At 42.9% G+C, this 26,742-nt stretch overlaps 1 protein-coding gene across 1 annotated transcript; it reads right to left on the reverse strand.

Moving 5' to 3' along the window:
* Window positions 1–1,226: 1,226 nt before the first annotated feature.
* On the reverse strand, window positions 1,227–4,249 carry LOC308485402 (ferritin heavy chain A-like; the record flags this gene model as incomplete). Its single annotated transcript, XM_081021276.1, has 4 exons — window positions 4,050–4,249; window positions 2,942–3,088; window positions 2,595–2,720; window positions 1,227–1,394 (listed from the first exon to the last, which is right to left on the reverse strand). Exons 1-4 carry the CDS (start codon window positions 4,149–4,151, stop codon window positions 1,227–1,229), a joined length of 543 nt encoding a protein of 180 aa, XP_080877402.1. The 5' UTR covers window positions 4,152–4,249.
* Between the last annotated feature and the right edge of the window lie 22,493 nt (window positions 4,250–26,742).

A 26,742-nucleotide genomic window follows, 5' to 3' on the forward strand; every position in this document is an offset into this window, starting at 1 on the left:
ATCCTGAGGGAGGCAGCGAGGGAAATGGCAGACCTTTTTCAGCTTGTGAGACAAGTCAGCTTTAGAGGGAGGAAGACAAGAGTCCATCAGACCAGGGTGACTTAACTCCACAGCAAAGGGCCGGAGATGGCAGCATGGTGGCAACTGGATGAGCTTCTGTGCCTTTCTCCAATGCATGTGCAGAATATTGAACCTTACATCACTCATATCCTGTGTCAGGAGCAGGGAACATTTTTCAGCTGGAGGGCCACATTCTCTCATGGGCAACATGCTGGCAGTGGGTGGAGAAAGAGGCAGAAGTAGGTGGATCAACACACACTGCTTCCTTTACAGCAGTGATGGCCAAATTTGGCCCTCCAGCTGTTTTGGGACTACAATTCCCATCATCTCTGACCACTGGTCCTGTTAGCTAGGTTTGATGGGAGTTGTAGTCCCAAAACAGCTGGAGGGCCAAGTTTGGCCATCACTGCTTTACAGGTAGGGCAGGCAACAAAGGCCAAAGGTTTCTCTCCATCCAGACAAGAGGCATAACCTCACTTTAAGGACACATTACAGCCAGGCAGAAGCACTTGAGGGAGCTGGTGAGTCTCAAGGGCCAGAGAGATGGACTTAAGAGAGCCACAATCAGCCCCCTTGGCCAGAGGTTCCCCCCACTTTTGTTCTACATTACTGTCCACAACAGTAGTTTTGCGTCTCTAGTCAAGATGTGTACTGCTACCAAACATGGAGGGGACAACCAACATGGATCAGAAGATTTTATAAAAACCTCTATTCCCTCCTTTCATGAATTGGTTAGATAGTTTCAGAGGGTACCCATGATGTGTTCACGCACTGTATAACCAGTCTGATATAAATGCCCTCCAGACATTTTAGACTAGGGGACATCAGGCTAGTGTAGATTAGTAGTTCTTAAACATTCTTACCCACCCTCCAACCACTTGAAATTTGTTGAACAACCACTCTGCCTCTTAGCAGTTGTAAGGCACTGTGCTAGTGGCTCTGATTTTTAATTGTTTTGGTATAAATATGCCATGGACCACTTGAATGAAGCTTGCAGACCACAGTTTGGGAACTCCTGCTCTAAATAGATCTGAAAGCGATCAGTTTGCTCTAAGTGTATGAGACAATCCAGCAACTGCTCCAGTAATATGAGGGCACCACACATACACACCACTTTGCATTTAGGACAATAATTTATTTTTAACACCATCATATGCTATAACATTTTAAGATGCTGCACAGCTGCTCTCTCCCAAGGTGAGCTTGTCAAAGAGGTAATCTCCTGTGCCATTCTGGGGCACCCCCAGGCGCCTCAGGTTCGTGAGGTGGTCTCCAAGCAGCTTGATGGCCTTCACCTGCTCTTCCAGGTATTCCGTCTCCAGGAAGTCACACAGCTGAAAAGATCAGAGACAAGCTTTGGTCAACTACACAAGTATTCACTGCAAGGTTATAGAATAGTATAGATAATAATAGGAAACCTCTGGCCCTCCAGATGTTGTTGGGCTTCAGAGACTTCAGATCCCACCAGCTAGCCTAGACAGCAGTCAGATTATGATAGCTGTAATCCAACAACATCTGGATTACCATAGATTCCCTACCCCTGGTTTAAGACAAGCTTTCGTGAACGTGCCCTCAAACAAGGAGGACACAAGGGGGAATAAGGCATGTGGCATTAACCTTCTCTAGATGACAAGCTAAACCAACAGACACGCATGGTACCAAATCATGGAAAGACTTTCTAGATTTCAATAATAAAAATTTTATTGATAGTAGCAAAGACTGTTATACCCCAAACAGGCTTGCTTGCCAAGAAAAGCAGCTGACAGATTTGTCCATCTCTAGTTGAGTCTTCCTGTTTTTAAATGCCATGGGGGCAGGAAAGAAACAAGAGGCATTGGTTTTATGGAAGGAAGGAAACTAAAGGGAAGTTCTCTTTCTGCAGTTTTCTTACTGCACATAACTGTGGCATTGTGGGAAGTCTTACTATGAGAGCTATTGCTTCTTTTCTCTTGCATGCTGAGAAGTTTTTGCCTCTGCACCTGAGTCTGAGAATGTTCTGAACAGTTCCCATTGAGTTCATGAAACAGTGTACCCTGACCTGTTCTTAATGCTTTGCTGACCACATCTACGGAACGTGATTGTTGTATTCTTTCATGTTATGTTCTCTCAATATTAATCTTTAGTTATAATTTAATTAGGAGGTTTCATGCCTGTCTAGTTCCAGCTCCGTTTCTCAGCCTTTGATCTATCAGTGATAAATGATTGTATGTAATTCCCGCCTTGTACTTATGTTAACCAATCAGCAACAAGTTGCTTTGTGTTTGTATCAACCAATCAGCCACAAGCACACCTGTGGCAATGTTTGTAATATTCAATAAAAGAGAGTTCCCGGGGCTTGCCCCGGCAGACGCCTCTCATATGACGCCTGCCACTCGTCTGTCGTGATTTCAACCCAACAGGAAACCTTGCAGAAAGAACGGGTATTTTTTTTATAGCTTTCTCCTCTATCACAGCTAACTGTGGTGCATTCAGCCCTCTAAGCCTCCTAAATATAAGGAAGGCTTCTGGACAATGTGGCATTATTGAAAACTCACATGAGGGTCTCCCTTCTCTGTTGCGAGCTTGTGCAGATCCAGCAAGGCCTGGTTCACCACCTTCTCCAGCTCCAGGGCAGACTGCAGGGCATCCACGCTGCTTCCCCACTCATCCTTCTCTGGCTTCTGTGCAAGAGTTGGATGCAAGGATGAGAGGTAAGGGAAGAAGGGTTTGGATTTGATATCCCACTTTATCACTACCCGAAGGAGTCTCAAAGCGGCTAACATTCTCCTTTCCCTTCCTCCCCCACAACAAACACTCTGTGAGGTGAGTGGGGATATTGCATCAGGGCCCAAGATACTCTTATGTTCAGCACAGCCCAAAGACCTACTGCTTTTCACCTCACCTTGATGTCCTTCAGCAGGATGCGTCCTCCCCGTTTGTTCTGGTACTGCAGGAACTTCTCCGCATGCTTCCTCTCTTCCTGGGATTGCTCTTTCAGGAACTTGGCCATGTGATGCAAGGCAACATCATCACGGTCAAAGTGGTAGGACTGGAAGGAGACAAAGTTACTTGATTTCAGGGTGGATAAAAATTAACATATTTTTTAAAAACAAAAAAAATCGATTTTTAAAAATTTAAATTGGATTTTTAAAATTTAAATTGGATTTTTAAAATAAAATTCTTTGGCAAGAAAAATCTTTCTAAAGACAGTTTTCTATTTAAGTTACATTATAGCCCAAAGGAAATAAGGATTTGTTTTAAATTTTTCATGTGTGCTAAAACACAGTAAGTTTTTTTTTTAATCGTTTAACCACATCAGTTAACAAACATGGATACATATGCTATAATGTTATTGTTTTAGTTAATTGTTTAAATTGTTAAGGAAATGATTATTTTTCTCCTAATAAAGTACAGCAGAAAAGTTGTCTAAATACAAACAGTTAACTTATTAAACCTCACAATAATTTCATAATTATCTATTGTATAACCAAATCAGTAATTTTTTATATAACTGTAAAAAACTACTCTGAAAATTTATTCCAAAAATGAAACCTTCATCTGGTTGTAAATATTAAGATTATACCAGCAAGGATGAGTCTTTCTGTAAAAAAAGAGAGGAATAAATCAAGTCTTACTGACTAGCGATTTAAATCAATTTGATTTAAATCAAATCCACCCTGCTAGATATATAACCTGATGGGCCTCCAGTGAGCTCAAGGTGACATATAGTTGCCTGGTTTCTTCAACAGAACTATGTTCTCTCAACTCAGGCTTCATAGAGAAACATCTAACACCTGCAAGATCCCATAGGCATTAATAGTGGAGGACATTTGAGGAACCTTGCAAGGCTAAGGAACCTATCTGCCAAGCCTTATCAGAAATAGATGTTACTGAACTCAGTGCATGTTAGCTGTGAAGAGATATGCATAGGATCAGACCAAGGGTGAAATTACATGGGGGGGGGGGAGCAAGTGAAGTTTATTATCCCCAACAAGCAAAGAAGAACTTACCATGGACAGGTAGACATAGCTAGCATAGAGCTCCAGGTTAATCATTCGGTTTACCGCAGCTTGGCAGTCAGCATGGTAGTTCTGGCACACCTGAGACACCATCTTCGCGTTACAGCAAGCACAATCAGCAACAACAAACAGTAACACAAAAACCCTGCAGAGCTGCTTGAATCCCAGGTGTTATATGTATACCATTTAGAGGCAGGTCAGCTAGTGATTAGCAGCAGTGCTGCCCAATAGAATTTCTCTTCCAATTGGCTTTGTGGGTGGGTTAATGACTCAGCTGTTGGTTGGTGAGGGGGAGAGAGCCTGCAGCTGTGTTGAACAAAGGCTCTGCCTTATCTCATAGCCTTTTGGCCTGAAGGAGGCGTTATGTGTCTCTCCCTTATTCACGGGGGCCTAATCATGAAAAGAGCTCTGGTGGATCAGGAGAAAGACACATCTTGGCCAGCTTTCTGTTCACACAGTGGCCTATTTTCCAGAGCCAATGTGGTCTATGTGCCAGAGCCAGTGTGGTGTAGTGGTTAAGAGCGGCAGACTCGTAATCTGGTGAACCGGGTTCGCGTCTCCGCTCCTCCACATGCAGGAGTCTCTCAGCCCCACTCACTTCACAGAGTGTTTGTTGTGGGGAGGAAGGGAAAGGAGATTGTTAGCCACTTTGAGACTCCTTTGGGTAGTGATAAAGCGGGATATCAAATCCAAACTCTTCTTCTTCTTCTCTTCTATGGGAATGCAAGAAATGAGTGCAGCAATTTGTGGTCAACAGCAACTGCAAAAGAATAATGCCGCTGGTAGTAGAGATAGAACATAGCTATCATGCCTAGTGGGCAGTGAAAGCTTCCGGCTGCTTTTGGACTACAGTTCCCATCATCCCTGACCACTGGTCTTGCTAGCTAGGGATGATGAGAGTTGTAGTCCAAAAACAGCTGGAGACCCAAGTTTGGGAAACACTGGATTAAGTTATCTTCCAGCCCCATCTGGAGATGCTGAGAACTGAACCTGGGATCTTCTACATGCAAAGCAGTTGCTCTACCAATGAACTACAGCCTTCATAAGAACTGGGAATAGTATTGTCCAACTGATGCAGCCTAGTAGAGCCCACAACATTTAGTAGAGCCCACATGTAGTAGTAGTCCACAACATTTTGGTGCCCAGGGTGAAGGATGATGCCCCACCCTCCTCATCTGACTCTACATATAATGTTACCCATGCATAGTTGTCAACTTTTCCCTTTTCTTGCGAGGAATCCTATTCGGAATAAGGGAATTCCCCCCCACTCATCTTCCCTCCCTCCACCCCCCTTTTTTCTTTTTCTTTTTCTTCTCCCCCTAATGTCTCAACAAATGAAACGGATTTGTAAAAATGTTACATGGAAAAAATATGAGGCATTACACTTACTTCTGTAAAACAAGAAAATCTTTAATAAAAAAAGGGGGGAAAACGTTGACAGCTATGTACCCATGTGATTATCTACTGGGCAGTGTGATTTTTTTTTTTTTTAATTGAGTACTAGGTCTATGTGGGAAGATTGTTCTCAGGACGCAGGGTAAATCCTCTTTCCCCAGCTATAATTTCTAATGACTTTCCACCCCTGCTTCCATGGAGTAATCAAGTAGGTGTTTCCATTGCTATCAGTGGGAGGTACCCCCTCCAATGCTAATTACTGCAAGGGTGGGGTGGATTTCACTGAGATTGCACCTGGGGGAAGGAAAGCTCAAACCTCCCTTTCCGCAGTACACTGATAATAATCCCACAGACGTGGGTTTTTTTTAATTTTTCTTAAACAGATAATTACTAATCACATCGTTAATGTCAAGTGGAGTTAGGCCAGATCTTTGGGTGTTTTCTCTGTGGCTTCCCCTCCCAATGTTGCATTTTTAAAGACATAACTTTTTATTGATTTTCCTACCTTATACCTACTGCTTTATATGACATACAGTACTTTAATCTAATACAATGGTACCTCGGGTTACATACGCTTCAGGTTACATACGCTTCAGGTTACAGACTCCGCTAATCCACAAATAGTCTTCAGGTTAAGAACTTTGCTTCAGGATGAGAACAGAAATCGTGCTCCGACGGCACGGCAGCAGCAGGAGGCCCCATTAGCTAAAGTGGTGCTTCAGGTTAAGAACAGTTTCAGGTTAAGAACGGACCTCCGGAACGAATTAAGTACTTAACCTGAGGTACCACTGTACAACTATCCTGTATTTCACTTAACATTGTTTTCATAATTTGAACCCTGCCCCCATTTTCATTTGATTATGACAGTTCTTCAAATATTCTGAAAAGTACCGGTATTTCCACTGTTGCATTTATTGCTTTGAGAGATACATGTACCCCTTGTCATTAAGTCCACAAGGAGTTCTATGTGGAATGAGATCAACAGTGAAGTAAAGATGAAGTCAGCAGCAGAAGCAGTAAAATCCAGAACTCCAGCAGGCTAAGACTGAGATAAAATGGGTAGCCAATGTAGTGTTCACCAGGTGTTTCTGGACTCCAGTTCCCAGCATTCCCAACCACAAGCCATACTGCTTGTCAGAGGCCAACAAGATCTGGAGAGCACCACATTGGCTACCTCTGAACAAGATGATCTGTTGAAAACCCTGGGCAAATACAGAAGACTGATATAGCAGTGCCAGTTTAGAACATGAGGTTCAACCCTAGACAAGCCCACACACCAGATACTGTTAGACTACAAACCCCATACACCCCAGCTAACATTGCCAGTGGCCAGGGATGATGGGAGTTGAAGTCCGCCATTGCTTTTTGAAGGACCACAGTTTTCCCATCCATGTCTTACAAGCAAGCAGCAGCACTTTGAACTGTGCTTAAAAACTGACCAACAGCCAGTACTGTACTTAACAAATGGGTGAAGTAAGTTCTCTGTGGCCCCCAGAACAAAAACAAAACTTTGGTTTACCACTCATGTTTTCTTGGAAGAAACAAAAAATACATCAAATACTGGCTATGTGGCCGTTGTCCTTTATCTCCCTCCCTGATACAACCTTCTGTTTCCCTACAGCAGACACAACACGTCTGAGTTTACGCCCCCCCCCCAAAAAAATCATGTGGCAGCATATGAGGTATCAGCAAAGGGATTCAGCTGCTCTTCTGCAATGTGAGTGTATCAAACAGGTATTCCCCTATTAACATTCTAGGGACTCTCAAAGGGGTCTTTCAGCTTAGTGAGATAATCTCTCAGGTCTGTGTTAGCCTTCACTTGTTCCTCCAGACATCCAGACTCCTGGAAGTCAAGCAGCTAAAGGTTTCTTAAAGGCAGATGCTGCTAAAATTGGACATAGTACTGTAAGGATTAAGCAGGCTGCCGTGCATCCCCATCAAATAAAGGATTATAGAGAGGTGCAAGAAATCTGAGGTATATCTCTATTTCCTTCGGAGGGGAATATATGATCAACTGCTGGGCAGTTAGCTTAAACCACTGGGGAAAGCTAGCAGATGAGTTATACCTGTCCAGATTTTAAATACCTTGCCGGTGTACAAAATTTAAGAGCACAGGATTTATTGCCACAAAACCCTTGCCCATGGTTTTTGTAGCTAGCTGAGATCTCATGCAATGTTCTTTGGCGATCATTCATAGCCGAGTAAGATAGTTTTCCATGAACACAGTTTTAAAAGGGAGTCTGTAAGTGACTGTGGAGGCCAATTCTGGATCCACATGTCCTTCCACAGTGGGGACATAGGTTTCTGGGTGGGAGTTGATCATGGTGTGGCTTTGCCTAGCGTGCCTTCCTCCTAGCACGTTTCTCCCTTGCGTCCTGAGTTTGAGCGTCTTCAAAGCCCACGACACCTTTGGTAAAGGATGTTTTCCAATTGGAGCACTCGTAGGAAAGTGTTTCCCAATTGTTGGTGTTTATACTACCTTTTTCTAAAATTTGCCTTGAGGCAGTTGACTTCTACAAAGGAGGGTTCTTAATACTGAAGCATTACTGAACACAAGGGTCCCCATCTCTAGTTTTTAACATTGGTTTTGTTAATTTTTGTCTTGGTGGTGTTTTTGTATTGGTTGTTAGTTGAGAATTTGCGTTTTTGTTGATTTTAATTTGTGAACCACCTAGAGAATATGGGTAATTGGATGATGCATAAATGCCGTAAATAAATAAATAAATAAATAAATAAATACTGAACTTCAGTTCATTGGCCCATATCCAGTCTACTACAGATGCCTAGTAATTGATGTTCCATGTTCACTGCCTTACCTGAATCAAATGTAAACAAGCAACAGAACTGGATGTCTTCAGCAAATTAGCCTTTGACTGGACTTAACCGTCCAGGGGTCCTTTACCTTTTATATCTCTATTTGTCTTCCAGTGTCTTCATAGTTCTATAGTTCACTGGGTTTTTCAGGGCTGTTTCAAAAGTTGCCTGTAGAGCACTGAAGAGCTCTGGAGTTATTATTTATTTGTTAAAGCACAGCAACAGAGGTTTTTTTTTAAAAAAGGATGTTAAAAGCTTTTTTTTAAAAACCACACACAAAACAAAACATTTGTTGTTCTGCTTTAACAAACCAAACAACCTCACAGCTATTCAGAAATCGGCAGGCAACATTTTGGATTGCCTCACAATGTAAAGCCTGTCAAAAGACACAAACAAACACTGGAAAAGAAAAGCTGTTGTGAAACTGCCAAGTTTTTTAAAAACAACAATGTGCAAGCAAGAACATGAGCCACTTGGTCTCCTCTTAATTATTTTAAAGTAAGAAAGAGACAAGCCCCAACTCTCCTCATAAGGGCTTATGGATGGAAGTACAGTGGTACCTCGGGTTACATACGCTTCAGGTTACATACGCTTCAGGTTACATATGCTTCAGGTTACAGACTCCGTTAACCCAGAAATAATACCTCGGGTTAAGAACTTTGCTTCAGGGTGAGAACAGAAATTGTGCTCTGGTGGCGCGGCAGCAGCAGGAGGCCCCATTAGCTAAAGTGGTGCTTCAGGCTAAGAACAGTTTCAGGTTAAGGACAGACCTCCAGAACGAATATTTAAGTACTTAACCCGAGGTACCACTGTAGTGCTATTTCCATGATCTCATTTCTTTTGTCTTTCAAAAAGATCTTCAGACATTTTGATAACACACTTCTCAAAACTGATTCCAACAATCTGTAGGTATTTTTGAATGTGGAATGAGAGTACTGAGTAACAATGCAACTGTATGCATGCTTAATTCTGAGTAAACCCCACTGAGTTCAATGTGGAAGGCTCTCCCTCATTATACACCTTTAGGCACCAGGCAGAAACATTCCTCTTTAACCAGACCTTGACATTCAGTGCCCTTTAAAAATGTGTTGAGGAGAGGGGTTATTGGGTTGTTTTTATCTTTTATTATGTATTTAGTGATTTTATGTTGTGATTTTATGTTGTAACAGTCCTGAGACCTGCGGTATACAATTTTAATAATAATAATAATAATAATAATAATAATAGGACAAAATAACTAGATAAACTAGTGGTCAACTGCAAAGGGGACTCAGAGATTTAATTTGAACATTTTATATGAGAACTATCTTTTATTCTATAGAACAAAGAATTTTAGTAGATTTGACTGTGGTTTTACTGTATGCTGTGTAGTGACTGTTAAAGTTTTTTGATGGTGCCATTGCCTTTGGCTAGTGCAATAAAGAATTATAATGATGTTGCTTTTTCAGAAAGTGTTAATTGGATAGGTTTGCCTTTGGACAGTGGTACCTCAGGTTACATGCGCCTCAGGTTACATACGCTTCAGGTTACATACGCTTCAGGTTACAGACTCCGCTAACACAGAAATAGTACCTCGGGTTAAGAACTTTGCTTCAGGATGAGAACAGAAATCCTGCTCTGGCGGTACGGCAGCAGCAGCAGGAGGCCCCATTAGCTAAAGTGGCGCTTCAGGTTAAGAACAGTTTCAGGTTAAGAATGGACCTCCAGAACGAATTAGGTACTTAACCTGAGGTACAACTGTATTGTGTTATACATATCCTTATGAGTTTGAGTCTGTAATCTCTGTTTGAGTTTGTAATCCTTGCCAGAATACATACCTTTGAATGGATTAGTTTTTGTTACAAATGACTATTGATTTGCGAGTAGGGACCACTCCCACTATTGAAACTTATATTGGCCAGAATTCTTGCTGTGCTTTTTTCTTGGTATATTTAATAACAAGAACTCCAACTTATTTAACCCCCCTCAGTGATGACACTCGGGGCGGCCTGCCCCCACCGCCCCTTTCCTCTGCCTCTGCCTGGGAGTCTTCCTTAAGAAATGCCACTGTACTCAAGACTTAGAATGATGGAATCATAGAACTGTCAAGGGGCCACAAGGGTCATCCAGTCCAACCCTCTGCAATGAAAGAATCTTTTGCTCAACATAGGGCTCAAACCATTGACCCTGAGATTCTCACACCCTACCGACTGAGCTATCCCAGATGCATACTGAATATTGGCATGGGACAGAACTGAAACGCTTTTTGAGGATAGTTCTGAGGGCTGCAAAACAAGTGTTCTAATTGTGTGGGAAATGATTCATATTTAGAATGTAATTGCTAGCTTCAAAAATCATCTTCAAAAGAGCAGCGTTTCTATTCTGGAAGGTAAACTTGTGATGTGTACATCTTGTGAATCTGAATAGGGCTGCGTTTCAATCTCTGAAAGTTTTAGGTACATAACCAGTGACGGGTTTACATATAAGCTAAACAAGCTATAGCTTAGGGCCCCACTCTCTTGGGGGCCCAAGTGCCCACAAATACCAAGATCCTGCCCTACACAGCCATAAACACCCCAACCAAAGTTGTGTTGATGCTTCTGTAGTTGCCAAGGACTTGGCTATGGATTCTTCACATTGGAAGGGGGACTTCTGTTCTTGCAACAGCTACTAATAAGGGCATAAGGCTTCTACTTTGGAAAGTGTTCTATAATTAGGGCTATTTCGATGATATTATTTTTGTCTGACTCTCCTAGGTGGACAAATCATGCAAGATTATTCCAGGGGAAATAAATACAGCTATAATGTAGTATGGCTAGGTGATTAGCCTTTAATGAAGGAGCTAATTTTGAGTGGGGTGCAGGTGTGCCCCTTGACTGGCCTTAAAACTTCCATTTCAACATTCATGTGTATAAGGTTTGCATTGAATGCTTCAATGTGACTTTCTCCATAGAACCCAGGGAAAAATGTTTGGGCCAACAGCCTGCATCTCAGGTTGCCAGTGTGGTGGCAGAAGGCATTGGTGCACTTGCCAGCATCTCTGCCCCCAAAGATCTCACTAAATATCCCTTTAAAAACTTACAGCGCATGAGAGACTGTTTGTTCTTCCTGCTTAGATCCCGCTTGCATTAGCTCAGCCTCATATAACTGAACATGCCTTGTTATATAACTATATAACATTCTTGTTGATGCCAACAACCTGTCTCCCCTCAAAAAATCAAGGGGATTAATATTGGGTTCTTGTCCATTTTTGCAAATCAAATTGTATTCTCTAAAGCAGGCATGCAGCTCTATAGAGACTGTGATCTACTCCCAGGATAATAAACTGGGAGTGATCTACTTATCGTAACTGCACATACTTGTTGAGCTTTTTTTGGGGGGGGGGGCAAAGTTGTTGAGCTTTAGTTTGGGGGAGAGGCAAGAGTTGTTGAGCTTCTTTTTAGGGGGAGAGACCCTTGCAATAAGTAGCTCATGCAGACATGTCTAAGGTCTGTTTCAGGGGCCTAATCCGGCCCACTGGTCAGTTTAATCCAGCCCCTATGGCAGTTTATTCCCTAGGGTAAAATCCTGAAAAAACCTCAACAACTTTGGTTGGCCCCCACAGCCCTTCACTTCACCAAATCTCTTTGAAAAAAGTTTGGACACCACAGTGTACAGTCTGAAGCTCTCACTCCTTCACACGCTTTGACCGCAGACACAGGGAAATAAGGCATTCACAAAAGCTCCAGTGGTGGCAAGGAGAAATAGAAACAGGGAGTTGATTGATCAGGGTCACGCGATCGACCAGGAACATCTGGCGATCAACCGGTAGATCGACTGTGTGTTGCATCCACAAGAGACAGAAAAGATGGTAGCCGCAGGGCGTGGCTGCAGGCAGAGCTTCCTGCTTGACAATGAAAGGCTGTGTCACAGGGCCGGCCCAACCATGAGGCAAGGTGAGGCAATGGCCTCAGGCGGCAGGATTCACCAGGGCAGCAGATCCCAGTGTCAGTCTTTCTCACCACCCCCTTGTTCCTGATGTAGATCTTCCCTCACCCCTTCTTCCCCATGGGGAGGGAGCTGCCATTTTGGGATCCAGGTGCCAAAATGTCTTGAGCCAGCCCTGCTTTGTCATTAGGTACCACTGCTGCGTGAAGCTGAAAACTGAGTAAGATGAATATAGCACCCCACTTTGAAAAGGAATTTCTTGAGCCTTGTATAGTAAGTTCAATTCACCGCTAACAATATAGATGATTGCCCCATGACGGAGGAAATATGCCTTGCCACGAATGAGTTATCTAATTTCTGGCATGGAAATTCAATTTTGGAAAATATTGTCAAATGTCAGGCTATGTCTCTGATGTCAGATATTTTTTTTTTTTAAATAATGTTTATTAAAATTTTCAAAAATACAGAAAGTAAAAAGTTAATATACATTCAGAACCTTATTTTCATATATCCACTTTCTGGGACTCCCCCCTTCCCCCACCCCTATCATATTCCTGTTTCATATTGTTGGCTCCACAAGCTCTCAATTCTGATTAAAAACTTAATTTGTTTAGACCATTGTTCGAATTTAAAATTTCTACACTCCTCATCAATACCCTTGATAAAAAGCCAAAAATTTCTTTCCCAGGGCCCACCCCATTTTTATTCCACAATTTCCCTTTTTTTTTAATAATAAAGACACCCCATATAATAGAAATATCAGAAATAAGAAATAAAAGATATAATAGATGAAACAAAACCAGTTCAAAAAAAGAAATTGACAAGCCTTTGGATTTTAGTTCTCCCCCTCTGTCCCCGGTTTAATTTCCCCCTGACCACCAAACCATGTTATCCGCCTGGAATTCTTACAATCCATAAATCGCCTATTTTCCCCCAACTCCTTGCTGGTTTTTTTTTTTTTTTCCTTTCATAATTATTTTTTAAAACACTTAACTTCAGATCTTTAATAAAGCTCCCCCCATTGTTCTTTCCAAATTGTAGTCCAGTTTCCTCTTGTTCCGCTGCTGAAACGTTCTAATTCAGAAGCTTAGTAAGTCTGCAGGGGTTATTGTTATTCAGGAACAAAAACTTGCGTTCAGTCCCTTCCTTTCTTCAATAGAAAATTCTATTGTCTCCTTTAGCTGTACACCCTGTAGACAAAATATTATTTCCGTTTTGCAGCTTTCCCAGAAGATAACCAGTTCTATAAAATTCCAATGGTATTTTTCCACTTACGACCATCTTTGTAATGTCCCGAAACTCCTCTAGGGGGATTGTTGTAACTTTGTTTTCTCTAGTCCAAAAGTCCGATTGTTATCCATGTTTTCGCCATTTTGTATCCAGGTTTTAAAAAGTTGTAGCAAATTATAACAAATTTAGCCAGCAGAGTTCTCATAATAAAATCCTCTCTGCTTTCCGACTTTGACAGCTACTTTGACAGCTGTCAAAATCTCCGACTCTTTTCACCAGGCTCTCTCTTCAATCACCCCGGTTCCCAGGGGGGGGGGTTACGTTTCTTCTCCCTCAATTCGTCCTCCAGCACAGTTCTTATAATTTCCCATCGTGGAATTCTTAGTTTTTATCAGCAATACAAATCTTTTTGGACCTTGGTTTCCCCGTCCTTGTCTTAGAAGGTTTACAATAGGGGGGGGGACTGACTTCCTTTTTGGATCCCCCCCCGCTCGTGTCCAAATCAAAAGGAAATTCTTTTTTTTCCTCCTTTTAAACCCAGTTTCCAAATTACTCACGGGTTGTTGTTAAAAAGTCCGAATTTTCAATGGAAGAAGTCAGCGCTCTCCGCCGGATGGCATGCGGCTGCGCTCGGCAGGGATAGCAGAGGACTCAAAGCACCACGCTTCTCCCCGGCACCCGATCCGTAGCCTTTAAAAAGGCTCCTTCACGAGTCGGGAGGGCGCTGACGGTGCCAGCCGAGTCTCCATGTCCACGGCCCTCGTGGCCGTGGTTTTTAAGGGTCCCCGCATCGCCGGTGCGGTAGGAACCAGCCCCTGCCGAGCAGGCTCCCTCCGGAGCTCGGAGGGAGTCCGCCATTCGGCGATGGCGCCAACCCGGAAGTCTGATGTCAGATAAATAATAAAAATAAAAATAAAAATTGATTACCTTCAGGAATACTGACAGCAGTATCTGAGACTGCCTTCCTGCTTTGATAGAATGGGTGTTTGCTAGGCAATCGATCTCAGTTTCATTCTGAAAGATTACATTCAAAATTCAGAAGGTGTGCTACAATATTAGGATGGGTGTGATGGGATTATCCTTCATTCCGTTTTTTAGCTTTATCATTCTTTCATATTTTATAATTATTTTAGCCCTGTTATGAGGATATGCCATGGGATAGCATGAGTCTGACCACCTCTTCCTTTGTTTTCTTTTTCTAACTCTGTTTTTAAAAGCCGTGCCTAGAACAGACATTAAGCAGGTGATGCTTTTTCCATCAGGGCATCTCCATGATAGAAAAGTGTCATTGTGCATTAATCCACAGGAGCTCTGTCATCCATAAAGTTGGAAGCCTTACTTAGAATAACTCTTTATCATGTGTGCACACACACCACCTTAAATACTTAACGCAGACAAACGAAATGCTGCACACCTCATTTCTCCCAGTGTGTTAATGTTTCTCTTCTGGTTCTAATGTATTTCACAAAACTAGCAGCCTGGGGAAAACAGTGGTTAAGTAAAAAAACCAAAACAAAAACGAACAAGCCAAGAGTGAAGCAGTTTCAGGTTGCCAAGGGAATTTGAATACTGGAGCACCAGCAGGTGCGATGGGGAATGGAGGAATGGGGGAGCTAGTGAGGAAGAAGAAAGTGGACTCAGCTACGTTAGTCAAAAAACCAACATTGTGAATTCATTATAAACATGCAACACCAGATGGCGCTAGAAAGCAAAATTATTTCTAAGTAATTTTTACATAGTGGGGTTTTTTTCTTTTGTTATAACGATTTAATTTCTGACTTATTTATAGCGTGTGTGGTTTCCCCCCTGTGTGTAGATCCACCCAGTGTGGTGAGTTTATAAAGTACATCTGAAGAAAGGCTGTAATGTTCAGAACTTTTTAGTTTGGAGAAAAAGTGAGTAAGAGGTGAAATGATGGGAGTTTATAAAATTCTGAATAATATGGAGAAAATGGATAGAGAAATGTTTTTCTCCCCTCTCCTGGGACACTAGAACTTGTGGACATCTGGACATCCAATGATATATGAGGATGATCTTCCCATGAAGGGATTCAAAAGGAAACAATGTGGAAGGCCTAAAACCAAAACGCCATATGATACCCTCCAATATTTCTCCGATGAAAATAGGGATATCCTATTTCATGATGATGATGATTATGGTGGTGGTGGTTGATAATAATAATACAAATAATAATTTTATTATGCATACTGGTTTGCCCCAGCTACTCTGGGCAGCTTCCAACATATATATGAACATAATGAAATATTAAAAAGCTTCCTTATACAGGGTTGCCTTTAGATGTCTTCTAAAGTTCTATACTTATCTCCTTGGCTCTGGGGGTCACACAACTCCATACTTTCCAACATTTCTCTGGTGAAAATAGGGATGTCCAAAGGAAAAGGGGGGCATTCTGGGATCAAATCAGAAACCGAGATGGCTTCTGTAAATCCAGACTGTCCCTAGAAAATAGGGACACTTTGAGGGTCTGCTATGCCACCGTTTAACTTTTTGGCAGGGCTTTCAACAGAATCTTAGAACTGGAAGAGTTATCAAAGGTCATTTATTCAAACCCCTAAGAGTGCAGGAAATCCTCTGTTACCCCAACAGGTGGCCATTCAGCCTCTGCCTAAAACCTCCCATGAAAGTGGCCCTGGAGTCTGTTCCACTGTCAAATTCCTGTGCCTTTCACAGTTCTGCAGACAGATAGGTCCAGGGGCTTCTTATGATGTTCCGTTCCACCTTAAAACAGATGTGTGGATTGTTGTATGTCACATGTCTGTTTACTTCCAGCACAGTCTGCTGGGAACTTCCGTTGTGTACAGTGGTACCTCAGGTTAAGTACTTAATTCGTTCTGGAGGTCCGTTCTTAACCTGAAACTGTACTTAACCTGAAGCACCACTTTAGCTAATGTGGCCTCCTGCTGCTGCCGCGCCGCCGAAACATGATTTCTGTTCTCATCCTGAAGCAAAGTTCTTAACCTGAAGCACTATTTCTGGGTTAGCGGACTCTGTAACCTGAAGCGTATGTAACCTGAAGCGTATGTAACCCGAGGTACCACTGTATAGCTTTCGCTTATGCTTTTGCTTGGACAGAAGGGGAGCAGACATGTTTTTCCTTTGTCCTGATGCTGAATAAAATACTTGTAAATATGCTTACATATGCCTCTGTCTGCCCTTCCGTTGCAAAGAGTTCTTATCTCTGCTGGCTTGCATGCTCAGTCTCTAAAGGTTTCTGAGACTTGAGCCGCAGTTTTGATGCTGTTCTGGGAACCGGTTCGCCCGGCTGCCGGCCGGTGGGCTGGAGCCAGCTGGGGGCCTGCCAATTGCCCCCGTCTCCTAGGACGCGTTCCAACAGCTGACCCCTGCCTTACACCATCCTGCTGACAGACCCTAATGCACATTCACCTGTCACAGCTGCCGCCATTTTGAGGGCAACAGCAACTCAGCTTTCCAGGTGACATACTTCCGGAGGTTGCTGCTGCGTTTCCGGAAGCCAGCACCATTTCCAGAAGGAGGAAGAGGAGTGGGCACAAGGTAAGAACGCGTCTTTTGGTTCTATCTTTTGGTGCCGTGATCTGGTGTGAGCCACCTGACTCACGTCATAGTGCAGGACCAAAAAAATGCACCTTTTGATTCCGCATTCTGGCACGGCCAGTGCACTGAAGCCAAAATAGGACACTTGGGATTGGGATCAGAAGCTGGGATGGTTTCTGTAACTCCTGGGTGTCCTGCTTAAAATGGGACAGTTAATTTATCACATGTGGTGGTCTTGTAGTAAGGTTAAGGCTTACTGGGAAAAGATATATATTGAAATGAAAAGGATGTTTAAAATAATGTTTGTAAAAACGACAACACCAGAAGCCTTTCTTCTGGGAATTATAGGGATTGAAGAACCTAAACTGTATAGAAATCTATTCATGTATGCGACTACAGCTGCAAGAATGTTACTTCCCCAAAATGGAAAGAAGAAGAAGTCCCAGCAAAGAAAGAATGGATTCAAAAACTTATGGAATATCCAGAAATGGCAAAACTTACCAGAAGAATAAGAAATCAAGATAACAAACTTTTAATAAAAGAATGGAAATGGTTTATTGAATATTTACAGATAAGTTGTAAACGGATAAAAACACTGGCAGGATTCTTGTAATAACCTGCAGCTTCGTAAGCGTATATATTTAAAGAAGATGAATAAATGAGCAAATTAGGTTAATTTGGATATGCAGAGGATATTTAAAATAAATTTAAGGAGCCGCAGAAAGAGGGGGAAGGAAGTCAAGTTTTGAAATGTCAAAATGATTGTAAAATCAGTGAAATGTATACAGTTATCTGAAAAGTATAAATAAAATTTAAATAATAATAATATAAAATGGGAGAGTTAATGTTGGCAGGAATTTGGGTAGTGGTGGCCTGAGACAAGGCACTCTCTGTGGCAGGCTTTTGGTTGTGGAGCTCCTCAGCTGCGGTGCATCTAGCAACTTTACTATACAGGCAATCCCACTTTTACTTGGGGGTTATGTTCCAAGGCACCGTGCGCCCCAGTGAAATCATGTATATTTGAAACACCATTGAAAAAGCCTGCCAACACCCTCTATACCTCTGGAAACCTTTGAAAAAGCCAGCAGCACTTACAAAGAGGCCAAACTCCACCACACTCGCTCCCTCCAAATCTCCTTGCTTAAACTCCCAACTCTCCACATTTGCAAGCAGACCAAGAACCATTGCAAGCAGTGCCAGATTTACATATAAGCTAAACAAACTACAGTGGTACAGTGGTACAAACTACAGTTTTTATTAATATAATGTATTTTTGTCTTTTATTTTCACTAATATCTGGTTTTTATGTGCATTTCCGCCTAATATAATGCATTTTGGTACATAGTGTTTGGTTGGAGAAATGCCCTGCTCAGTTTGGAGAACTTTTAGATATAGTGGCCTTTTGGTTCACAGAGTGCAAATTAGGTTGTTTCTCTTTAGAATGCAAACAGTATGTCCTTTCATAGGATTTTGAGGCTTATAATGATAGAGCTTTGTTATTTGTCTTCATAAGAGAACTCTTGTGCTTGTATAATTGAAGAGAGAAAGAGAGAATATACCGCTTTTCATTTATAAGATGTCAAAGTTGTTCACAGCATACCAAATAAACTCAAATGAATAGTGATGCATTGAAGTGCCTAAGTGGATCATCAGAACGTTATTACAGTAGCTACAGCAGCCAGAACCAGTCAGGGGAATGCCAGGGTAAATTTATTTCTGAAGCGCTGCAATCTTCCAGAGAATGGATTCTTTTAATTTGAAAAGCAAAGAGAAATAGCTGGGGTATACATTCTGACTACTCTGAACATCCCGTCCCCCCAAATAAAAATAAATCCAGGGAGAAACTTGTCAGAAAGAGGATTTCATAAGCACCCCTAATTCTTTGTGTGGGAAAAGATAGGTAGAGAGGAATCAGAAAACTGCAGAGCACACAGGATTCATGGTTTCCTGAGCTTATTTGAATGAAAGCTTGCAAAATTTCATGTTTGATGCCTCGAAAGAGAAAAGAGCAAGATCTGGCATCAAGCCTGAGTGACAATGGAAAACATTGAATTGGTACCATCCAAACATACTCAAATATTGAAAAAAAGGATAACATCTTTGCAGAAAGAAAGTTTGTGCATTTGAACACCAGCTTGTCATCATGCTTGCTGTTGATGAATCTGATTTGAGTTGTCCATATCCCCTTGCAGTCCCTTTCCTTGTATAAAGAATGGCATTCATTCATTGTCAAGATGGAGTTTTGCAACCACACTAGTCATCTTGTCTCCAGCAGTGGTCAGCCAAATTTCCCCGGGGATCGCAAGCAAGGCCTGGACATCCCAATTTGCAAGGCCAACCTTGCCATTAGGCATAGTGAGGCAGCTGCGTCGGGTGGCAGCTGATGGGTGGTGTGGAGGGGCGGCGGCAGCAGCAGTGGTAGTTTCCTGGTTGTTAGTCTCTGCTGGAGGACAGATTTGTGTGTTCTGCATCCCTTGAGCTATTCTGCTGGCCTCATGTGCAGGAGAGGCCAGTGCTGAAGTGAGGTTCAGCTGCCACTCTGGCCAGCTTTCACCTGTGGAATGGAGAGAGGAGCAATTATATCCATCCCAGGTAGCAAAATATATTGGACCAGCTCTGCCTGTACCTGTCAGGGACTAGGCAGAGGAGGAGGAGGATGTTGGTTTCTGCTTTCCTTCACTGTGCAGCGAAAGGGCTTGTCACGAGACAGGTGTTTACATTCCACAGTCTGTACTGTTGGAGTTTCTCACGGGAAAGGGAGACTGGATGTGACGTACACTGGTTTCCTGTTTTTCACTGTACTTTGCAGTTTCACTGTGTGTTTCTCTCCGAGCTGTCGAGGAGAGAGGATGCATTCTCTGCTCCGGCAGAGGCAAGATGTCTTTCTGTAATATACCAGCTTTGAACTGTAAATAAAGCAATATAGAGTATGCAGCACGTACTCCTCATCCTTCCGCTGGGCACGAGACTCTGCTTTAAATCAACACGTGGTTATGGGCTCCAGAAGTCGAATCGGAGTGCCGGCAAAGGATCGGAATGCAGAGGGACAGATCGGATCGGAATCTGCTCTGCGCGTAAAAGTGATTGATGAGGTATGTGCTACTGCTCCGGGCAGCCTGCCAGCTTCTAATTAATGGCTTTATGGCTGGACTTTGAACTTTCAAAGCCGTTTTGCCGGGAATAGGCAAAAGGCTCCCAGGCACAAGTTACTATGCTGGGGAAATCGAAAGTAACTTTTAAGTGCGCTTTTGGAATAAGGCAGCTGCAGCAGTGACGCAGCAAGATTTAAAGCAGCATATATGACGCTGAAGGCTAATGCCAGAGTCATGATGGCCCTTCAGGATGCTTGTGGGATTCCTAAGCTCAACAAGAAAAATTACGCGGACTGGGTTCTGTATGCAGAGGCAATTCTGCGGAAAGAGGGTTTGTTTGAGGTGATTACAGAAACCCCCCCAGTTCCAGTTACAGATGCATGGGAAGCTAAGGATTCCAAAGCAAGGGGAACTCTTACATTGATAGTATCCCCAGAAGAGCTCTGTCTATTGCGTGATAAGACCTCAGCCAGAGAAATTTGGGACGCTTTGAGAGAAGCTCACTTAAGGACAGAAGCTGGGTCCACTATGTTTTACTTTAACAAGCTGCATAATATGGCTCTTGCTGAAGGTGGAGATGTGCGTTTACATCTGATGGAGATGCAAAATCTGAGACATGAGCTGCAACAGAGAGGACTCAACTTTCCAGAGGCTGTGTATTCTTTCATGATACTACAATCTTTGGGTTCAGGTTGGGAGTCTGTTGCAACCCAGATTGCTGTGCAGCCAACCGCTCAGCTAACAGTGGACTATGTAACTGCCGTGATTTTAAATGAAGCAGATCGCCGGGGTGCTAGCTGCATGGGCAAGGGGGAGTCTTCACAGACGTCATCCCATAGTGCAGTGGAACCACCAGATGGCGCCAAAGCTTTGAAGGCAGTGAAATGCTACTCGTGTGGACGTCTAGGCCATATGAAGAGGGAATGCAGATATCCCAGGGCCAAGACAGAGCAGCGCAGCGAAAGCTCATCGCGCGGAAAAGGCCGAGGCAAAGGCAAAGGTCCGGTGTCTAGGACAACGCAGCACAAGGCTATGGTTTCACGCTTCACTCCAAAGGTTGCAGAGGTCCAGAAGACATCTAGATCTTTCTTCGTTGTTGATTCAGCGGCAACCCACCACATGTGCAATGATAAGAGACTGTTTGTGTCTTTTACACCGCAGGAAGGTGCGATTCACCAGGCGGATGACCACACTATTCCCAGTAAAGGCTACGGAACTGTTGTTCTTCACAGTTTGGACTTATCGATACAGAATGTGCTTTACGTGCCAGACGCCAAACATAATCTGCTCAGCGTTGGACAGCTGAATGAGCGGAACATTGACGTTTCCTTCAAGAACAGGAAGTGCATCATCACAAAGAAAAATGATTATGTATTGCATGCTGAATATGTTGATCGTTTGTTTGTTTTGTATTATGATGATGTTGTGCAGGATGACACTTGTTGCATTGCAGGTTCTAACAAAAGTTTGCATGCAGAATGTATTCACGATTTTCACCGAAAATTTGGTCATTTGCATTTTGAGGCAGTATCTAAAATGCCTGCCTTGGTTGAAGGTATGACTATTAAACCCTGCAGGTACCACATGAAGTGCAAAGCATGCGCAGCAAACAAGGTGAAAATGGCTGCGAAAGGTAAGGTGTCTAGTAGGCAAGCTACGGAACCATACCAGGTTGTTCATGCTGATTTGGTTGGACCACTAGCGCCCTCTTTGGGTGGAAATAGATACTTCATGGTTCTCATTGATGCATTTTCTAGATATATTTTTGTGTACAATCTCAAGCAGAAATCAGAGGCTTTTCCTAGGTTCAAGGAATTCTGTGCTTGGTTGGAAAATGTGCACGGTAAGAAGATAAAGACTCTTTTCACTGATCGCGGGGGGGAATTCACTTCTCAGCAGTTTGAAGCTTTTCTGACTGAGAAAGGAATTCAACACGATTTGTCTAGTCCTCGCTCGCCATGGCAGAATGGACTTGCGGAAAGGGCAAATCAGACATTGCTTCAAGGGTTAAAAACCTTGCTGCATGATGCCAATCTTCCAGAGAGTTATTGGGCCGAATCTCTCTCGTGTTTTGTTTACAGTTACAATCGCAGGTTATCTTCAGCGATTGGTTGTACCCCCTATGAGAAGATGTTTGGCAAGAAGCCATACATCAAACACATGAAGATTTTTGGTTCTGACATGTGGGTTCGCTCACCACAAAACTCCAAGTTAGACAAGCGTGGATTGCATGGTATCTTTCTAGAATATCAGAAAGGGTCTTACAGAATAATGATGACTGATTCTAAGACAATTAAGCTCACGAGAAGTGTTGAGTACAATGCAAAGTGGGGGGAGAATGTGGGAATTTTCCAATGTTATCCTGATGACGGTGATGAGACTGAGGATAGTCAAAAGCAACCACAACAACCCACACCCACTGATGAAGGTTCTGAGTCTGAATCTGAAACTGAATCGGGTGATTCAGAGGATTTCAAGAGTGCGAAAGCCTCTATGCGACCCTCTGAAAGCTCTGATCAAGAATTGGAGGAACCATTGTTCACAGTAGGTCGTTTTTCTCCTAAGAAGGAAGAGGAGAGTGTTGAAGACTTAAGGCTAATTCGCAGGTCACAAAGAGCCACAAAAGGCAGACCTCCAAAGAGATTTGCTGATGAGTTTGCTACGATAGCAGTAACAGCTGTTAAAAGCTCCAAGAAGGTATTTGAACCTTCAAGTTTCCAAGAAATCCAGGGTTTGGATTCAAAGGAAGCTGAGCCATGGTTAAATGCCATGAAGGCTGAGTTTGATTCCTTAGAAAGGAACAAAACATGGGAGCTAGTTCCAGTAGTTCCAGGAATGAAACTGCTTGGAAGCAAATGGGTCTTCAAAGCGAAGACAGATCAAAATGGCAAGATAGTCAGACACAAAGCCAGATTGGTAGCCAGAGGTTTTGCACAGGTACCAGGTGAAGACTATCACGAGACCTACTCACCGACAGTGAGATATGAAAGCATTAGGCTTATGCTCAAGCTAGCTGCAGAGGAAAATCTACACATTAGTCACCATGATATTAACACAGCTTTTCTGTACGGATCTCTGGATGAATCACTTTATATGCTTCCACCTGATGGCGTACAGGTAAAACAGGGATTTGTTTGTGCTCTGAAGAAATCCCTTTATGGTCTCAAACAAAGTGCACGGTGTTGGCACACAAAACTCACTGAAGTATTGTTTTCTCTAGGTTTTCAGCAAGGGAAAGCTGATCCATGTGTATTTGTCAAAGAGGAGGGGCAAAAGAAACTGTACTGTTTGTTTTATGTTGATGATTTATTATTCTTTTGGAAAGATGTCGCAATGTACAATAACGCCCTAGCTCAACTGAAAGAGCACTTTGACATGAAAGATCTTGGTGAGGTAAACAACTACCTATCTCTGGAAATAGAGAGAGATCAAGATGGTAACATTCTAGTACACCAGTCACAGAAAATTGCTGATGTGTTAAGCAAACTAAATCTGATGGATGCTAACCCTGTAGACACACCGATGACAACAGGTTATCAGGTAGATGACACTGAAGAAGCATTTTCTGACACTACACTGTACAGAAGTGTGCTAGGCAAGCTAAACTTCATTGCCAGATGTTCAAGACCAGACATTGCTGTTAGCTGTAATTTGCTAAGCAGACAAGTCAACAATCCTAGTGTCAAGGATTGGAAAGCTCTGAAACGCATAGCGCGGTATTTGAAAGGCACTATGCATTACAGACTGAGATTTAACAATCAGAAGTCTGGTGGTCTTGAGATATTTGCAGATGCAAGTTTTGGAAGTGACACTACAGACAGGAAAAGTACGTCTGGAGTTTGCTACATGTACAATCAAGGTCTGTTTGATTGGTCATGCAAGGAGCAAACAACAGTTAGTTTAAGTACTTGTGAAGCCGAACTGAATGCACTATCGTATTCACTTAAGGATTGTGAATGGTTAATACAATTGTGCAAAGATATGAAAATTCCTGTCAAATGTCCAATCCAGGTTTACCAGGACAACAAAGCATGTTTGGCTTTGCTGAAGTCTGAAGGTTGTAAGCAAAGCACAAAGCACTTGCAATTAAAGTTGCAGCATGCTAGGGAATGTATTCAGAAGGGACTCGTAACGGTGTCCTATATGCCAGGTAATGAAATTCCTGCTGATGTATTGTCCAAGATTGTATCAAGGGATCAACACTGTACCTATGTGCAGAAGTTGGGTTTGTACTGATATTGTACAAACACGCTGCCCAGTGATGTTCACAGAAAGGGGGAGGATGTTGGTTTCTGCTTTCCTTCACTGTGCAGCGAAAGGGCTTGTCACGAGACAGGTGTTTACATTCCACAGTCTGTACTGTTGGAGTTTCTCACGGGAAAGGGAGACTGGATGTGACGTACACTGGTTTCCTGTTTTTCACTGTACTTTGCAGTTTCACTGTGTGTTTCTCTCCGAGCTGTCGAGGAGAGAGGATGCATTCTCTGCTCCGGCAGAGGCAAGATGTCTTTCTGTAATATACCAGCTTTGAACTGTAAATAAAGCAATATAGAGTATGCAGCACGTACTCCTCATCCTTCCGCTGGGCACGAGACTCTGCTTTAAATCAACAGAGGAATGGTGGAGACCGCCTCCCCATCCTGACCCTTCCAGGGAGGAGGAAGAGGAAGACAGTATAGATATGCAACAGAGGTTTATGGGAGGTCGCAGCTCAGAGGCAGATGAGGGGGGAAGTTGGGAAATAATGGGAGAGGAGCAGCAGCAGCTGGCTGAAAACATTGTCAGTAGAAAGCATTCCAGACCCACCATCTCCCAGAACCCGGCGAGCCTTAAAAGTAGGAGAGCAAAGAGCTCAAAGACAGAGGGCATTTATTGACACCCGTAGAGGAGCTGCTGCTGATGATGATGAATGAGGAAGTGGGAGAGATGGGTTCACTCAGGGCAATGCCATTATCCAAGAGGCTGGGTTCTATAGCCTCTCTCTGTAAAGTCTGAAATAAAAAAAAGACGCTAAGAAACTTTTCCTTGTCTTTATACTTTCCTGGGCAACTAGGCAGGAGCCAATGACAGCATCCTGAAAGTACCCTGTACTATTCAGTGACTGGGAGAACTATGGACATTTACCAACTGTTACTATTTTGGGGTGGAATTTGGTCACATATCGGCAAGTTCAGTTGGTGAGATCAAAGCGGAATAATAATAATAATAATAATAATAATAATAATAATAATAATAATACATTTGTACCCCGCCCATCAGACTGGGTTGCCCATCCACTCTGGGCGGCTGCCAACATAAATAAAAACATAATAAAACATTAAACATGCAGAAGCTTCCCTGTAAAGGGGAACTCTTGCACAACAGCCTACTTCTCCACTTTAGAGACAAGGGTCAGGAAACTTCCCTGGAAAGAGTGGGATAACAATTATTTGATGCAATGCCTTCCCTGCAGGGTTGTGGAGAGCGATATTTACTGAGACCTTTTGAGGGCACCATCGGAAGTCCTGGCCGACACACTGCTGTCAGTGGGAGCCATGCTGGTGATCACTGCTCTAGGCTATCCTAAATTTGCTTCTTCTTCTTTGTCAATCACTCGTAGCCGAGTAAGATTGTCTTCCATAAACACGGTTTTAACAATGATTCTGTAAGTGACTGTGGAGGCCAATTCTGGATCCACACTTCCTTCCACAGTGGGGACATTGGTTTCCAGGCGGGAGATGATAACGGTGTGGATTTGCCAAGCGTGTCTTCCTCTTAGCACGTTTCTCCCTTGCGTCCTGAGTTCGAGTGTCTTCAAAGCCCATGACACCTTTGGGAAAGACTGTTCTCCAATTGGAGCATTTGCAGGCCATTGTTTCCCAGTTGTCAGTGTTTATACCACATTTTTAAAGATTTGCCTTGAGACAGTCTTTAAACCTCTTTTGTTGACCACCAGCATTACGCTTTCCATTTTTAAGTTCGGAATAGAGTAGTTGCTTTGGAAGACGATCATCAGGCATCCGTACAACATGACCAGTCCAACGAAGCTGATGTTGAAGAATCATTGCTTCAACACTGGCGATCTTTGCTTCTGCCAGTACACTGATATTAGTTCGCCTGTCTTCCCAAGTGATGTGTAAACATTTCAGGATTTGACGTTCATATGAACCAGGGCTGTTGGTTAAAGGGAGAAGACTAAAACCTAAATTTGCTAATGACTTGTTAGCACAATAAAGGACCCATACACTGAGTGATTCAGTCTTCTTCCTTCAACCAACAGCTCTGGTTCATATGAACATGAAATCCTGAAATGTTTTAGCTGGAGGAGCTGGGAAGTGGTGGAGTAGTGGGCTGCATTTGGGAAAGCAAGGGCATGAGAGGCGGTGGGTTATGTGAGTATGTCACTTTTGCTGTGTGTGTGCAATAGGAGAATTGTGGGAAGTTGGGCTGCAATTCCCCTCTGCTCCTCAGCTTTATCAACTCCATGGCAAGTAGAAATTCAGGATGTGAACTTTTTCCTGGCATAGGAATGTGCTGGTTGAGAAAATATTTGCCCACTGAATTTCTGCTCCTCGCACAGGTGTAAGAGACAGGGAAGCCATGTAAGCAGAAAAAAAAGTTGACAAAAAACCTTATTGGTAGCTTTTTCTCAAATTCATGATAAATCATTTGGAACTAGAGAGGTAATCTTTATACTTGGCTCAACATGTATTAGAAGTTGCCAGATATGCAGA

This window comes from Podarcis pityusensis (genome assembly GCF_964106645.2).
Source record: "Podarcis pityusensis genome assembly, chromosome: 9".
NCBI lineage: Eukaryota > Metazoa > Chordata > Lepidosauria > Squamata > Lacertidae > Podarcis > Podarcis pityusensis.